General features: G+C 50.1%; 1 protein-coding gene across 1 annotated transcript in view; it reads left to right on the top strand.

Annotated features, from left to right (window-relative positions):
• LOC119330214 (F-box protein At5g07610-like) overlaps nt 1-15,528 on the top strand; it is a 34,231-nt gene extending 18,703 nt beyond the window's left edge. Inside the window, exon 2 of the mRNA XM_037603333.1 lies at nt 14,388-15,528. Within this exon, the coding sequence (XP_037459230.1) occupies nt 14,388-15,528 (1,141 nt within the window). The remainder of the gene's footprint in view (nt 1-14,387) is intronic.
• The last annotated feature ends 419 nt before the right edge of the window (nt 15,529-15,947 follow it).

Below are 15,947 nucleotides of genomic sequence, written 5' to 3'. Positions count from 1 at the left end.
TGTATGTAAAGCCAGTATGGATGCTAGACCTACCAGCTCAACTACAGATCGAAAAAGAGAGGCGTGAGGAACCGCATCAGGGAGGGAAGGGAGCCAAGTACATCACCGTACCAAATCGAAACGAGAGAGAGGGGGGAGGGAGAGGGGGGGGGAGGGAGACCTTCCATGGCGGCACGACGTCCCGACAAGAAGAAGCATCCCCCTGCATCGAGTTGAGTTGGTGATGCTGGCGTCAGAGCAGGGGGAAAACGCGGTGTCCCGAGCTCCATGGCCCTTGATGACGGTGCGAATCCGCTCCATCTGACGCAGCCTGAGCCTGAGGTGCTCGCGTACACGCAGTGGATGTCGGCCCTCTCCAAGATGCCCGCTCCCTCATCGTGTCCAGCAGCTCGCACCTTGATCTGCGCTGGGACACGGCGGCGGCAGAGTTAATCTAGGGAAAACCGGCGGGGTTTGCGGCGAGGCGAGGCCGTGGTGGGGAGAGGATGCGGCGGGGCGACGCCGTGATGGGAAGAGGAGGCGGCGGGCCGAGGCCGTAGGGGGGTTGGGGGAGGAGGCGCCGGGCGACGTCGTCGCTGGAGAGTGGAGAGGAGGCGGCGTGCGGCGGGGAAAGTGAAGTGTCTGTCTGTGCGGTGAGAAGCTATCCGGTGAGAAGCTGACAGCCTCTCGGTTGGATTGAAAGGGCAGCCGCCGCTGTCTTTTTTAGTTTTTCTTATAGCAAATGTCCTTTTTTAGAGGGATTGGCTGTTTGACCGTGCTACACGTACAACAGATCTCTTGTGTTTCCTGTACGATGTGTATAATCCGGCTGCTCATGCAAGAGATTGAGAGGACAGTCGCCGCTGGATTTACAGGTCGTATAAAAATCGGACAATGCCCATCGTATATGGAGTAGTTTCGTTATAGCAAATGACCGTGCTTTATATGGCCTAATCAAATCATCCACAACATATATCATCGACCAAATTGAGCGTCGGGCGTGTCTCTTTTTGACTTCTTCTTTCTTGACAATCAATAGCCCATTTGATCAAGTAATAATAAGCAGAGGCGTTCCTCTAAAAAAAAGGTGTTGTCAAATTCACTTATTTTGTCGATAGCTCTTTTAATCATTTGGTTTATATTTACCGTTGAATGTTATCCAATTTTATTTTCCTCCAACTTGACCAGTTTGGTTGTGTGGTTCTATCATCATCATTGGCAAATTTTGTAAAACTATTAGTAGGATTTCTATTGTATTGATATTTAGTATCGAATATATCAAAAATTCGTAATTGTGCATATCTGCTTGTGGTCTTTGGATGTTAAAATTCATGGAGTACTACATAATGTTGCTTAGTTTTATTTTTAAGTATTTTTGGAAGTAATAATTACAATACATTTAGGTGATCATGAATTTTATGTGAACATGTGTATAGATCGTGTGTTACACACGCGCCCGTTCGATATAACACACATTTAAATGGTTAAAAAGGCTGACAAGAGAAATAACAATCGAAATACAGAGTTAATGTTTTTATAGATTAAAATACGTGCCTTGCACGTGCACGCTTACTAGTGAAGGTCAGTTAGGTAACAACAGCCAAGTCAGCATACATTCTTCTGGTTATAGGGTATACATATTCCTGAATTCACAAAATGAACTCATGGCTCCTCTCAGCTCTCTACAAAAGTCGCAAACACACATTGGGGGAAAACTTCAAGTACAATATCCATGCTTAAAGGGTTAATCAGAACTTAGAAACAAATGACTATACAACAATAAACAAATAAATCAGAGAGTAACTAGGATTCGCGAAAATGTCCAGATTCGTAGTGAATTTGACCAAAGCTACAAAAAAACCCTTCTAAAATTTTATATATACAGTTGCTGAACCCATCGTCAGTAATACAGTGACAAAAGTGTGCCGAGGCACATGAATGCACCATATTTGGCCGAAATTGTTAGCCACAACTGCAGCAAGATTCTGTACGAAACTACAAATGATATCTTAGGCAGTGGTAAAAAAACTGCTCAGTAAAAAACCATAGTGCTTAACCTTGAACAGTTAACCCTGACTGACACTTCTCAACAACAACAACAAAGCTTTTAGTCCCAAGCAAGTTGGGGTAGGCTAGAGGTGAAACCCATAAGATCTCGCAACCAACTCATGGCTCTGGCACATGGATAGCAAGCTTCCACGCACTCCTGTCCATAGCTAGCTCTTTGTCGATACTCCAATCCTTCAGGTCTCTCTTAACGGACTCCTCCCATGTCAAAATAGGTCGACCCCGCCCTCTCTTGACATTCTCCGCACGCTTTAGCCGTCCGCTATGCACTGGAGCTTCTGGAGGCCTGCGCTGAATATGCCCAAACCATCTCAAACGATGTTGGACAAGCTTCTCCTCAATTGGTGCTACCCCAACTCTATCTCGTTATCATCATTCCGGACTCGATCCTTCCTCGTGTGGCCACACATCCATCTCAACATACGCATCTCCGCCACACCTAACTGTTGAACATGTCGCCTTTTAGTCGGCCAACACTCCGCACCATACAACATTGCGGGTCGAACCGCCGTCCTGTAGAACTTGCCTTTTAGCTTTTGTGGCACTCTCTTGTCATAGAGAATGCCAGAAGCTTGGCGCCACTTCATCCATCCGGCTTTGATTCGTTGGTTCACATCTTCATCAATACCCCCATCCTCCTGCAACATTGACCCCAAATACCGAAAGGTGTCCTTCCGAGGTACCACCTGGCCATCAAGGCTAACCTCCTCCTCCTCACAGCTAGTAGTACTGACACTTCTCATATAACTAAATTTAAACATGTTCTACTCGGGTGTGGCAGATTTGGATCTCCCTTGCATCTGCTGATGGCCATTTTCATACTGGTCATGGCCTGCTCTGCTGCACGCTGACAAAATGAAGCAACAAATCATCGATAAATTCTTATTCCGGCCCAGCCTGCGCTGCCCATGTCTCGCCAATCTGGAATCTACCTTTCTTGGATTGGGAAGAGAACTGACAAGTGAAGGATATATATGTTTGAATTATAGCTGAATACTGCTTTGTGTCTCTAACTTCAGACAATCAACTAGGTACACAGTTTTGCATGAGAAGTGCCATGTGTAAGATGGTTGTGGAATAACTTACATGATTTTTGCATAATTAGCAAGCAAGTTGCTAAGTACTCCCTCCGTAAAGAATATAAGAGCATTTACATAGGAAATGTTTTTAGCAGAACATGATCATACACACCGAGCTTGGATCATAATTTTCTTTTTTTGCATGAGTAGTTTCTATATAACGCATAAGTGCTCTATGTTTGTGGGTATTGTTCAGGTAGGTAGTTTAAAAGAGTTTGAAATAAGCACTGTTGTGCGCCTTGCATTGTAGTCGTGCTTCTAGTTGTACTACGATGCCTGTAATGTTGCATGTACAGCAACTTGGCAGAGTTGTTTCAGAATATATATTTTTTGAAACGAGGCAAAAGACTTATCATTTTCATTGATTAAGAATAAGATAATTGCCCGATTAATTGACAGAAAACCGGACTAAAACCGATACATCACAACCCACATAACATGGGCACCACCGGCCAACCTGGCCACCGACATGGAACAAGACACGACGGCACATGCCAACGGTTGGCCACACGCGCAAGCAACCGACAGCTCCGACTTTGACGACGAGCAAGACAAGGGAAATATGCAGGACTTGCGCCGATCATGCCCACCGCAAAACGGCCACCGAATGTCTGTCATCGTCACCACTGGACACGCTCCAACGTAGCTTTGACTTCAAAGCAACCCAACAACCACGGAAGAGCACCTCGGACACGTCGGGAAGAACCGACTACCGAAGACCACACCGCGACCCAAGCTCCTCTCAATGCCGTCATCATTGCCAAACAGAAACCAGTGCCCCGCCCCAGCCTCAGCAAACCACGCGGCGAAGATGCTGCCATCGACGGCGAAGATGCCATCATCCTCCAGACTCACAGTCGTAGCCGGCTCCGAAACGATGCCCCCACGGAGGAGAAAGACGTGAAGACACCTCCATCGCCCAATCCAGCGGATCAGAGGTTTCCCTCCGGAGCCCAAGCCGTGGGGAGAAGGTGGAGCACCTCCACGACGACGCTTCCAAGAAAGACCGCGGCACCTGCGGGCGCCGCCGTCACCGGCTCCGGTGAAGAATGGAGCAAGGATTTCTCCCGGAGATGTGTCGGCCACCTGCCACCACCGACCACCGACCGTCGCCCACAAACCACCACCCCTGCCGAGGCCGACTCCAATCTAGCCACGGGACCCCTCGATCCGCCGCGTCCAGAAGCGCTCCGCCCCCCGGCCGAAGCCGCCACCGCCGAACCCGGGGCCGCCGCCCCGGCAACCACAGCCCACCACCGCCGATGACATCACCACCAAAGGAGCCTGACCAGGCCCATCGGTCCGGAGCCCACATCACCAGATCCAGAGGCAAGGGAGGGCCTGAACAGATCGGAGACCTCGCTCCGGGCCTCGCTGCGAGATGGCCGGCAGACAGAGAAGCCGCTGGGAAGCCGCAACCTCGCGCGACGCACAGTCCTCCGCCGTCAGATGTGTCCGGAGTCACATCGAAGGATGGGGAGGAGGCGCCGCGGTCGCTGGGCCTCAACCACACCGCAAGGCACGGCCACGCCGACGCCGCGCAGCAGCCGCGCGCCGCACCGCCAGGGGAAGCCGTCGTCGCAGGGGCTCCAGATCCGCCACCGCCTCCTCCGCCATCGGACGAGAGGAAGAGGAAGGGGAAGACCCCGGCGCCGCCGTTCGCTGCCCGGGCTTAGCCTGGCGGCCTCCTCCGGCGACGGCGAGGGGAGGGAGGGGGGTGAGGGGGGCGGCCCGGCGGCGCGGACGAGGGCTCCGCCCGAGTCGCTAGAGAGGCGACGCGGGGGACGAGTGGTTGAGTTGAACAAAGAAGTAACCGATGAACAACTGTTTCTGAATTTTGACCTTTTTATGCCCTATAATAGTGAAACTACGAGGTTCATGGCTCTGTGGGTGCTGTGATTTTCAGCTCCAAGTCTCCGAAACAAACTGAAAGCCCAGACAGTGTTTTTTTTTCTTTTGCGGTTGACAGTGTTGATAGGACTACCGATATGATAGCCATTCCTAGGGATCGGATCAGCCATGCAGCAGCTTCACTGGGCACGATCTGGAAGTTTCTTTTTTTAGGGTGATGGATCACGGGAAGATCAGCAGGAATACGTTTTTTATTGAGACAAATCGGCAGGAAAGCGCTCGTGTTCGAACCCCGCAGCAGCTACTGTTACTTTTCTTTTCGGATGAAAAATGAGCTGTGCAATTAGAGGCCCAGCTTATTCATTCACCACATATGATTTTTATTTCATTATTTCATCCATCCTAGATGATTTCAATTTTTCTTTCCTTCCCTCGCTTCGCAATTGCGTAGATCCGACGATCTTTTTACATCCATCTCAGCTGATTTTGATTACTTTTCATTTATTTCATCCATCCCAGAATACTCCTTTTTTTTCTTTTTTCTTTCTCTCCCTTCCCAACTGCGCAAATTCTATTCATCAATCTCAGATGATTCATTTTTTTATTCCATCCACCCCAGATGATACCATTTTTTTCTTTTACTTTCCTCATCGTGCTAATCCTTTCGATACATTGTTTTTATTTCATCCATCCATAATGATTTCAATTTTTCTTGTTTTTTCTCTTGTGTACCTTTTCTTCAATGCCAGTGCCATGCTTAAGTGGGAGCATGTTACCCATCAATATGATCTTCGCTGCTAATTAATCTTTGCATTAGTATTTTAATTGAATAAATGCTGAGCATACTTCAAGAAATTTCGCTGAAACCAAACAAGCAGTGCAGTTGCAATTGAACAATAAGAAGGCACTTCATTTTTTCTTATGGAAAATCAGGGCCAAAATGTCCAAGGTCTAAAACCCTGACCAAGTTAGGCACGCTACGTAGTTAAATTAGGCTTGGAGTACAGTCAAACAACCCCAGTGAAGCCAACAAGACGTGTTGAGCTTAACACACATAACCCAGTGACAAAGATCTTTGTGTCATCGTCGCCATCATTGACCTGATCATGGTTACCATGGTATAATTACTGTCAACCATTGAGGCAACAAACACCAGGAGAAACAACATCAGCGCCACTGCCGTTGCCGATCCATAAGAGCAACTCCAATGGGCCGATCCAAACGGACGGCGATTTCATTCGCTTTTTGTCCGTTTGGATCGGCCAGACGAACACAGATGTCCGCTTTCGTATTTGGGTCGGCGCGTGCGCCCAACACTGACCTAAGACCCATTTTGACGGCGCCAAAAAATGAACGCATGCATATTAAAAAAAGAGAAACATCATTAATTAAACATTAAAGCCGGCCACAAAGGCCGGCGAGAGTCCATGCGTCCACATTTGCATTTAGAAAAAACAGCATAAATTACGAGGCGGCGTGCTGCCCTAGGCTGTTATCGTCGTCGTCCTCGGGGTCCGTGAGGTCGATGAGCGTCGGCGCCGGCCCGGCCCAGGCGAACGCCGTGTTCCAGAACGCCGTCATTGAAGGAAATATGCCCTAGAGGCAATAATAAAGTTATTATTTATTTCCTTATTTCATGATAAATGTTTATTATTCATGCTGGAATTGTATTAACCGGAAACATAATACATGTGTGAATACATAGACAAACTTAGTGTCACTAGTATGCCTCTACTTGACTAGCTCGTTAATCAAAGATGGTTATGTTTCCTAACCATGAACAAAGTGTTGTTATTTGATTAACCAGGTCACATCATTAGTTGAATGATCTGATTGACATGACCCATTCCATTAGCTTAGCACCCGATCGTTTGGTATGTTGCTATTGCTTTCTTCATGACTTATACATGTTCCTATGACTATGAGATTATGCAACTCCCGTTTGTCGGAGGAACACTTTGTGTGCTACCAAACGTCACAACGTAACTGGATGATTATAAAGGTGCTCTACAGGTGTCTCCAAAGGTACATGTTGGGTTGGCGTATTTTGAGATTAGGATTTGTCACTCCGATTGTCGGAGAGGTATCTCTGGGCCCTCTCGGTAATGCACATCACATAAGCCTTGCAAGCATTGCAGCCAATGAGTTAGTTTGCGGGATGATGTATTACAGAACGAGTAAAGAGACTTGCCGGTAACGAGATTGAACTAGGTAGAGGAATACCGACGATCGAATCTCGGGCAAGTAACATACCGATGACAAAGGGAACAACGTATGTTGTTATGCGGTCTGACCGATAAAGATCTTCGTAGAATATGTAGGAGCCAATATGGGCATCTAGGTCCCGCTATTGGTTATTGACCGGAGACGTGTCTCGGTCATGTCTACATTATTCTCGAACCCATAGGGTCCGCACGCTTAAGGTTTCGATGACAGTTATATTATGAGTTTATGAGTTTTGATGTACCGAAGGAGTTCGGAGTTCCGGATGAGATCGGGGACATAACGAGGAGTCTCGAAATAGTCGAGACGTAAAGATTCATATATTGGATGATATGGTTAGGCCAAGGGGTCAAGCCCATGAGGCTTTAGTTCGGTGCAAAAGGAGTTTTGCGGAGGCCAGGGGGCGAAACGCCGGAGACCCTGGCGTCTGGCCCTGGGCCAGACGCCGAGGCCCATGGCGTCTGGGCCAGACGCCAAGGATTGTGGCATTTGGTCCTGGAGTCCGAGTGGGACTTTTGCCTTTCGGGCAAAACCGACTTTGAGGAGACTTTTGCTCCAAGTTTCGACCCCGGGGCTTAACATATAAATAGAGGGGCAGGGCTAGCACCAAAGGGACAACAAGTTGATCCACGTGATCTATTCCTTAGCCGTGTGCGGTGCCCCCAGCCACCATATTCCTCGATAATACTGTAGCGGAGTTTAGGCGAAGCCCTGCTGCTGTAGTACATCAAGATGTCACCACACCGTCGTGCTGACGGAACTCTTCCCCGACACTTTGCTGGATCGGAGTCCGGGGATCGTCATCGAGTTGTACGTGTGCTCGAACTCGGAGGTGCCGTAGTTTCGGTGCTTGATCGGTTGGATCGTGAAGACGTACGACTACTTCCTCTACGTTGTGTCAACGCTTCCGCAGTCGGTCTGCGTGGGTACGTAGACAACACTCTCCCCTCTCGTTGCTATGCATCACCATGATCTTGTGTGTGCGTAGAAATTTTTTTGAAATTACTACGAAACCCAACAGTCATGTCGGGTTGTGCCGGCGCAGGCAGTGCCGGGGCGGGGGTGGGGGTGTGCGGCCGCCTGTGCAGCCGCGGCCTGGCGCGCCTCCTCCTCGGCCTCGCGCTGTTCCTCCTCCAGGTCGCGCTCGAGCATCTCCTCATACTCGCCGCGGCGGCGCTCCTCTGCCAGCCGGCGCTGGCGCCACATCTCGAGGTATGCCAGCTCCTGCGCCGGCGTCGCCCCCAGCCAAACCGGTGGCGCGGACACCCACTCGCGCACCACTCCCCTCCAGGAGAAGCGCGCGATGGGCTCGGGCTTGGGCCGCGGCTCCGGCTTGATGGGGGACGGCGGGGCCACCGGCGCACCACGCTGTTGCCCCCCGCAAAGAGGGTAAGGGCCTGTGCCATTACCACCTTGTATCGGGCCTCCTCTTCCGCCTCCGGCGCCTCCGCTCTGCGCCGCTCATCCTCCTCGCTCTCCTGGTAGACGGTCGCAAGGGCCGCCTGGTAGGCGTCCTGCGCTGTCAGGTCCTCCTCGCGGACGACGAGCGGCATTGGCGGCGACCTCATGCATGCCCCGTCACCTCGCCTCCTCGTGCTTGAAGGCGAAACACCTCGCCCAGTTGGGCGAGTCCGTTGCATAGGCCTTGTCGAGGCGCTGCTCCGGTGTCAGCAGTGCTCGCCGGCGCCGCACCTCCTCCGTGTGAGCACGAGCCGTCCGCGGTGCCGCCGGCACTGGGATCCTATCTAGATCCAGATGCCAGTCGTGCGGCAGCGTCATGTCCAGATACGGCAGAGGCTGGCGGTTCTGCAAGTGCCACTCCGCCTGGTGCACTGGCACGTTCACGCGCTGCCTCTGCCGGCGAGGCGCCGGCACCGACGAAGGTGGGAGGAACTCTGAGGGGAAAGGGATGGGGGGAGGGGGACTTGCCCTTGGCCTTGCTGCCGCTGGCGCCGGAGAAGAGGCCCATCCTGCTGTGGTTGTGGTGCCTAGGGTTTGCCGGCGACGAGGGAGCAAAGATGGGCAGATGTGGACGGCGAGTTTGGATGAGGACGGCCCCGCCGCACGGTCGTCTTAAAAAAGGACGAGCGCCGTCGCTGACGTGTGGGTCCGTCGTCATAAATTAAGCTGACCGCGTGGGCAGCGGGTAGTTGGACGACCGTCATGTGGGGATGCGACGGACAACGAGAAGGCGCGCGAAGCGTCCGTTCGGCATCCGCGCCGACACATTTGGGACGCAAATTTAGGCCGCAAATGAGTCGGCCGCTCTAAGAGCCTGTAAAAACTGATAGGAGCGGACGGCCAGGCACGGTGTCGGTATCGCTAGCCATTGACTCGCATTGGAATGAGGGCCGTACCCGGCATCATAAGGCCTACACGTACGTGGACCTCCCAGTATTTCGATACTAAAGAGGCAACATCTATTCGATACGTACCAGCGGACAGCCGTTGGCTGATCACGGCGCGTCGAGCATGGGCCAAGATGTGCCACAGGTCATGTTCTCAACATGTAGCACAACCTTAGGGTTGTTGCAGGTCTTCTTCCGATGCCCTCCCACCTCACAGATTGAGCATTTCTCCTCCTTCTTTGCCTTCTGAGGGAGGTCGCCCCTCTGCGGACATGTGGTACTCATGTGCCCTGGCTGTCGGCATATTCTGCAGAAGCGTGTTGGCTTGCTCGTATCGCATGCTCCAGCAGCAGCTGGGTGTGTCACTATCTTACGTTTCTTGCTCTTCGCAGCACGGTCATCATATGAAGGTTTGTCCCTGCTGCTCTTTGGCCGGCCTGCCTTCTGTGTATGCTCTGGAGCCATCAAACTGAGGAGATTACCGACTGCACTACCATCTGGGTCACTCCCATACCCAATCTGTGGTGCTTGCCCCACACTCACCTCTCTAGCTTTCGCCTTGTTTGCCTGAATCACGTCCTCTAAACCCATCCCGTCGCGCACAATAGCTATAGGTGTCAGTTTATGGATTGCTTCCTTTAGGAGTTCCATCGCATGCTCATACGCACATGCGTTTGCCTCACCAAGTCTGACAACCTCTAGGGCATGGGTGTACAGATTTGAATGTCTGAATGTTATGGGGTTAACTGATATCTGATCCTTCTGAAGGTATGCCAAGTGTTGTGGTAGTACATCCCTTGCATCTTTTGTCCATCACTTGAGTATGTGCTTTGCTGGTATATGGTCTACACCCATGAAATCAAGGACCTTAGGGGTCGTAGATGTTCCTGCCTCCTCCCGAGTCGCCCCCGTGTGGTGGCCGGGAGGCTCCCAGATCCCATCGCCCGGCCTCCCCTTCTCCTCCTCCTCCCTCGCCGCCGCCCGAGGGCGCGGTAGGGCGAAGCCTTGCCGTCGCCGGCGGCGGCGGGGACTCGGGGCCCTCCCGCTCGTGAGGGGCTGGGGCGGCCCGGCACCTTCGGGCTGGAGCGTGGTGTTCGGCCGAATGTCACGGCGGGGGTGGCGGCGCTCCGGCGATTCCATACCTCCATGGCAGGCGGCTTCAAGATCTGGGGCGTCGCGGTCGTCAGGAACGGCGGCGGCGCGGCCGGATCAGGGCCCAGGCGTGGGCTTGGTCTCCGGGTCGTGGTCGGCGCGGTGGCGGGTGCGACACACCGGCAGCTGGGCGGATCTGCGGATTCCATCCTTGTTTGGTCCTTGACGGCGCGGGCAACTCTGGGGGAAACCCTAGATCTCCTTGGGATCGAGCGATGGCGGTGCTTTTGCGTCGTAGTCCCTTTTCAGGGCATCTTTTGGAGTTTTCTCCAGTTGAAGGGCCAGCGACGCCGGCGGCGCACGCCCGGTGGCGTAAGTGCCGATGAAAATCACGCCGACTACGGTCATGGCGGACGATAGCGGCGTCTTGGATGTCGTTTCCTTGTCGAGGCATCGTCGTTGCAGTTTGCGTCATCAGGCTCGGGATGCTCCGGGGGAAACCCTAGATCTGGGTCTCCCGGATCGGACGATGATGGCGTTCTCTGTATCGCTTTCCCTCTTGGGGGCATCGTTTTGGAGCAAGTGATGGATGGAGGTCAAGAGAAGGAGCGGTGTTACATCTACCGCAAGGCCGACGGCGGATCATGGCGGCATGGCGCTGCGGAGTTTCGGCGATGGGCGCGCGTGGATGGACACACGCAGGATGGTGGCGTTATCTGGCGTCGTGGTGGCGTCGACAACATGCCTGGCAAGGTTGATGCAGCAGTACAACACTGAAGATGGATTGGTGGCACTAGTAGAAAACAAGGCTTTGGTCACAGGGCAATATTCACATTAGTCCCGGTTCAGTCACGAACCGGGACTAATGTGAGCATTGGTCCCGGTTTGTGCGGCTAAGGCATTAGTCCTGGTTCACCTAAGCCCTTTAGTCCCGGTTTAAGACACGAACCGGGACTAAAGGGTGCGATGCCCTTTAGTCCCGGTTTGTGTCTTAAACCGTGACTAAAGATTAGACCTTTAGTTCCGGGTTGAGACTAAAGGTCCCATTTTCAAACTCTAACACACACACACCCCTGGATCGCCTTTTTTGTTTTGAAAAAATCAAAAGAAAATGATAAAAACTTCAAAAAATAAAATCCTTCGAGAGGTAGTTATATTACTACATCTACTAGTTAGGAAAATTTAAAAACTTAAATTTGGACATGTTTTGCAAAAAGTGCAGGGAAAACGTAAAACGGCTATAACTCCTCAAATTCTAAAAGGAAAAAAAGTTATGCTCAAATTTCAGTTTTTTTGTATTTTCGTTAAATCTGGTCAAACTATGGTCAAACTACTTATTCAAGAAGTATTAGTGTTACTAAATAATTATTCAAGAATATTAGTGTTACTAAATAATTATTTCAGTTTTTTTGAATTTTGGTCAAATCTGGTCAAACAATGGTCAAACTACTTATTCAAGAAATATTATTGTTACTAAATAATTATTTCAGTTTTTTTGAATTTTGGTCAAATCTGGTCAAACTATGGTCAAACTGTGGTCAAACTATGGTCAAACTGTGGTCAAACTACTTATTCAAGAAATATTAGTGTTACTAAATAATTATTGTTTTTTAGAATAATAGTTTCAAACTCAAACAGTGAAATATGTGACTTCATACTCAAGCTAAATTCCAGAGGGTTAATAGGATTTGGATCTCCCTTGCATCTGCTGATGGCCATTTTCATACTGGTCATGGCCTGCTCTGCTGCAAGCTGACAAAATGAAGCAACAAATCATCGATAAATTCTTATTCCGGCCCAGCCTGCGCTGCCCATTTCTGCAAAGCATCCAAAGGGTTTCTCCTAGAGACCGTCATGCAAAAAATGCGATGATGATTCAGATCTCCATTACATCTGATGATGGTCATGGCCTGCTCTGCTGCACGCTGACAAAATGAAGCAGCAAATCATCCAGAAATTGTCGTGTCAGGCATGAAGAACATTCTTGACATTATTTATTTCCAGTCGAGTCAGGGGCAGAGTTGGGTCACTGTCCAATAGATAAATGTCCTGAGGCTTCGGAGCCCATCAAACAAGGCAAATTGAAGCCAGGAAACTCATAAGAAAATGCTACACAACCAAAGAGCCAGAATTACTACATGAAAGAGACCATTTCCAACCTTGAACAATAATTATCTGTGCAAACTGCAACACGAAAAAGAAAAGAAGTGCCTCTAGACCCAAACGAGCTACATACCACTTTCACATACTTATCATGTACCGATTCCTTCACATACTTATCATTTTACAATTTATTTATCCTTCTACCACTGTCAAAATTAATCCTTGCAAGTAGCGAGTCCAAGGGGATTGACAACCCTCTTGTTCGCGTTGGGTGCAAGTATTTGCTTTTGTGTGTGTAGGTACCGAAGACATGAATTTGTGTGGTTCTCCTATCGGTTCGATAAACCTTGGTTCTCACTGAAGAAAATACTTATCTCTATGGTACTGCACCTCCCTTCCTCTTCGGGGAAAATCATAACACGGTTGACAAGTAGCACTTAGGTTTCGCACTAATCATCTAGCGCGTAAGGACCGACATGACAAAACTGAAAATATAGCAGAACATCTCTTAGTTTGACATCAACGCTAGTCACCTGCCTCTGGCACCACTACAACAGCCATCAAAGAAAAATAATGACGGATCACCTCCTCACCCGAGCTCGGCGCGACTCCATCGCTGTTATGCAGCTTTGAAAACCTCCAAGGTGGCTCACCAAAAGGTAAAGTCATTGCCACTAAACAAATCAGACCGGTGAACACCATGGACATGCCATCAAACTCCAGATCTGGTACCCCACCACGACTACACGCCGAATGAGGAAACCATATCTGCCATCCATCAATGACGAACCCAACACATGTTCCTTCTTTCAGATGTCGTTGATGCAGACCACAATCTACATCTGCTCCTGGACTACCTCCCAAGCTCCGCGACACGCTGGAGCAGACACCGTCGCAATGGTAGAGCGGAAGGACACAAGTCCACCAGAAGGACGACGTCGCTGCCACGATATGCCCGCTTGAACAGACTGGTTCTCAAATCCATCACCAAACATAGAGACGATCGCCTCGCCGGAGAACAATCCGTAGCTTCTTTATTTAGCACCGCCGTCGCCGCTGTCGAAGCCAAGACGTTGAACGATCCAAAAACCTAAGCCACTAGGGCTCTAAACCCTAAAGCTAAAACAATCTGCACGCACGGGATCTGGCGACCCCTCTCACCACCGGCGACCTAAACCTAAAGCTAGGGTTGTTGTCGCTAGCGAAAGAGGAAACGATCCTGTCATCTGGTTGATTGTTAGCAGCCGCCATTCCAATTAGTAGTACATTATTGTGTCCCTCAAAAAAGAAGGTACAGTATTGCGTACATGATTGAAACTCTAATTGTTCTTTTCCCGGAAGTATTTTTTATGTTCTTTTTTAACATGGTTTTTTTAGCCTTTGTTTTGAGAAAACAGGATTTTTTGAGTTTTTTGTAGGGATAGATTTTTTTTTCCGGAAAGATGGGATGAATTTATTTTGAGACAGGCCGATGCTTACAGATATGATACAGTTAGCCCATTTACTCACGGCCCATTCGCTATGTCCATTGTGGCCGAGCGCCCTCGCCGGCGAGAGGAAGGCCGCGCGTCGACTCACGCCCGGTGGCTGCTCCCCCTCCTTGGCTGCTCCCCTGACTCTCCTCCGTTTGTGTTTCTTTCCGCAGATCTTGCTCCGATTTCCCCAGCCGGACGCCGGCCGAGAGGCTGACCGACGACCTCCTCGTGGAGATCCTCTCGCGCGTCCCCGCCAAGTCGCTCTGCCGCTGCAAGTGCGTCTCGAAGCACTGGCTCGGGCTCATCCAGCACCCCGACCACCGCAAAAGGCTCCCCCAAACCCTGGCCGGCTTCTTCTACGGCAGCAGCACCACCGGGCAGCGGCTTCTGGAGTCGCCCTTCTACTTTACCAGCCTCTCGGTCTCGGGGGACCCCCGCCCTCCGTTTGATACCTCCCTCACCTTCCTGCCCATCGATCTACTTGACTCCTGCAACGGCCTCCTCCTCTGCCGATGCCACGACGTTTCCGATGGGGTTGGCGCATTCCATTATGTCGTGTGCAATCCGGCCACGGAGAAGTGGGTCATATTGCCCAAGTCCGGCAAGGCCAATACCGAGGTGGCCGCCACATGTTTGGGCTTTGACCCGGCACTGTCGTCGCATTTCCATGTGTTTGAGTTTATAGAGGAGAACACCGAACTTTCCGGAGTGGCAGTGTATTCGTCTGAAACCGAAGAGTGGGTTTATAAGGAGAAGAGATGGAACAGTGATACCTGGCTTGCTAGCGGGCACTCCTCCGCAACTGACTTTCTAAATGGCCTTCTGTTTTTTCTTGCCTTTGACCTCGACTTACACGATTGTGTAGCTGCGGTGGACACCAAGGGAGAAACATGGATGAAATTCAGTAACCCTGGTGGTCAGTTCGATGATTTTGGTGTGGTTGAAGGTTTTATTCAGCGGTCGCAGGGCCGCTTACATTATGCCAGTTTTCAGAGGGATAAAGATGGTGTTGTCATTCGACTAATAGTTTATGTTTTGGAGAACTATCAAGACGAACAATGGATACTGAAGCATAGCATTGAAACTTCGAGCGTATTTGGATGGACAGATTTATGCCTTGATGGGGATCTTGATTTTGTTGCAATTCACCTGGAATGCAACTTGGTGTTCTTCATTGCGGGGGGTATCACATTAATATGCTATAATATGGATAATCGGCAAGTCAAAGTGATCTCCCATCTTGCAGGTGGCAAGCCGTTATTTCTACCCTATGTGCCGTTGTACACAGAGTCACAATCATTGCACATTTGACATCAGTACGAGATTGCTGGTGGCTATATAAGAAGTGGATCTCGCAGCGGGCTTGGTATGTCTGCTTGAATTTGGTTCTCCTTTTCTCTGACTGATGAATTCATGTTTTTCCGGTTTGGAGCAATGGTGGTTTAATATGGAGGGAATTTGACTGATTTCTCTGTGTTCAGTTATCCAAATTTGTACCGAACTTTCTGTCATATGTACCGGTTTCTGGTTTGGTCAACTTCTACCTTCATGCATTGCTTAACCTCGTGTACTGATTGAGTTAAGGTACTATGATCATTATGTAAAAGACATGGACAATGATTATCATGCAGCAAAACTTTTCTCAAACATCATCTGAGGTTTAAACTTTTTTCTTCTACTACTTGCAGCCATGGGAATTATAAGCATCTTTTTCGCAGTGATTTAGTATA

This window comes from Triticum dicoccoides, chromosome 7A (genome assembly GCF_002162155.2).
Source record: "Triticum dicoccoides isolate Atlit2015 ecotype Zavitan chromosome 7A, WEW_v2.0, whole genome shotgun sequence".
Classification (NCBI taxonomy): domain Eukaryota; kingdom Viridiplantae; phylum Streptophyta; class Magnoliopsida; order Poales; family Poaceae; genus Triticum; species Triticum dicoccoides.
The sequence above is the reverse complement of the archived record's forward strand: the minus strand, read 5'-3'. Positions and strand labels throughout refer to the sequence as shown.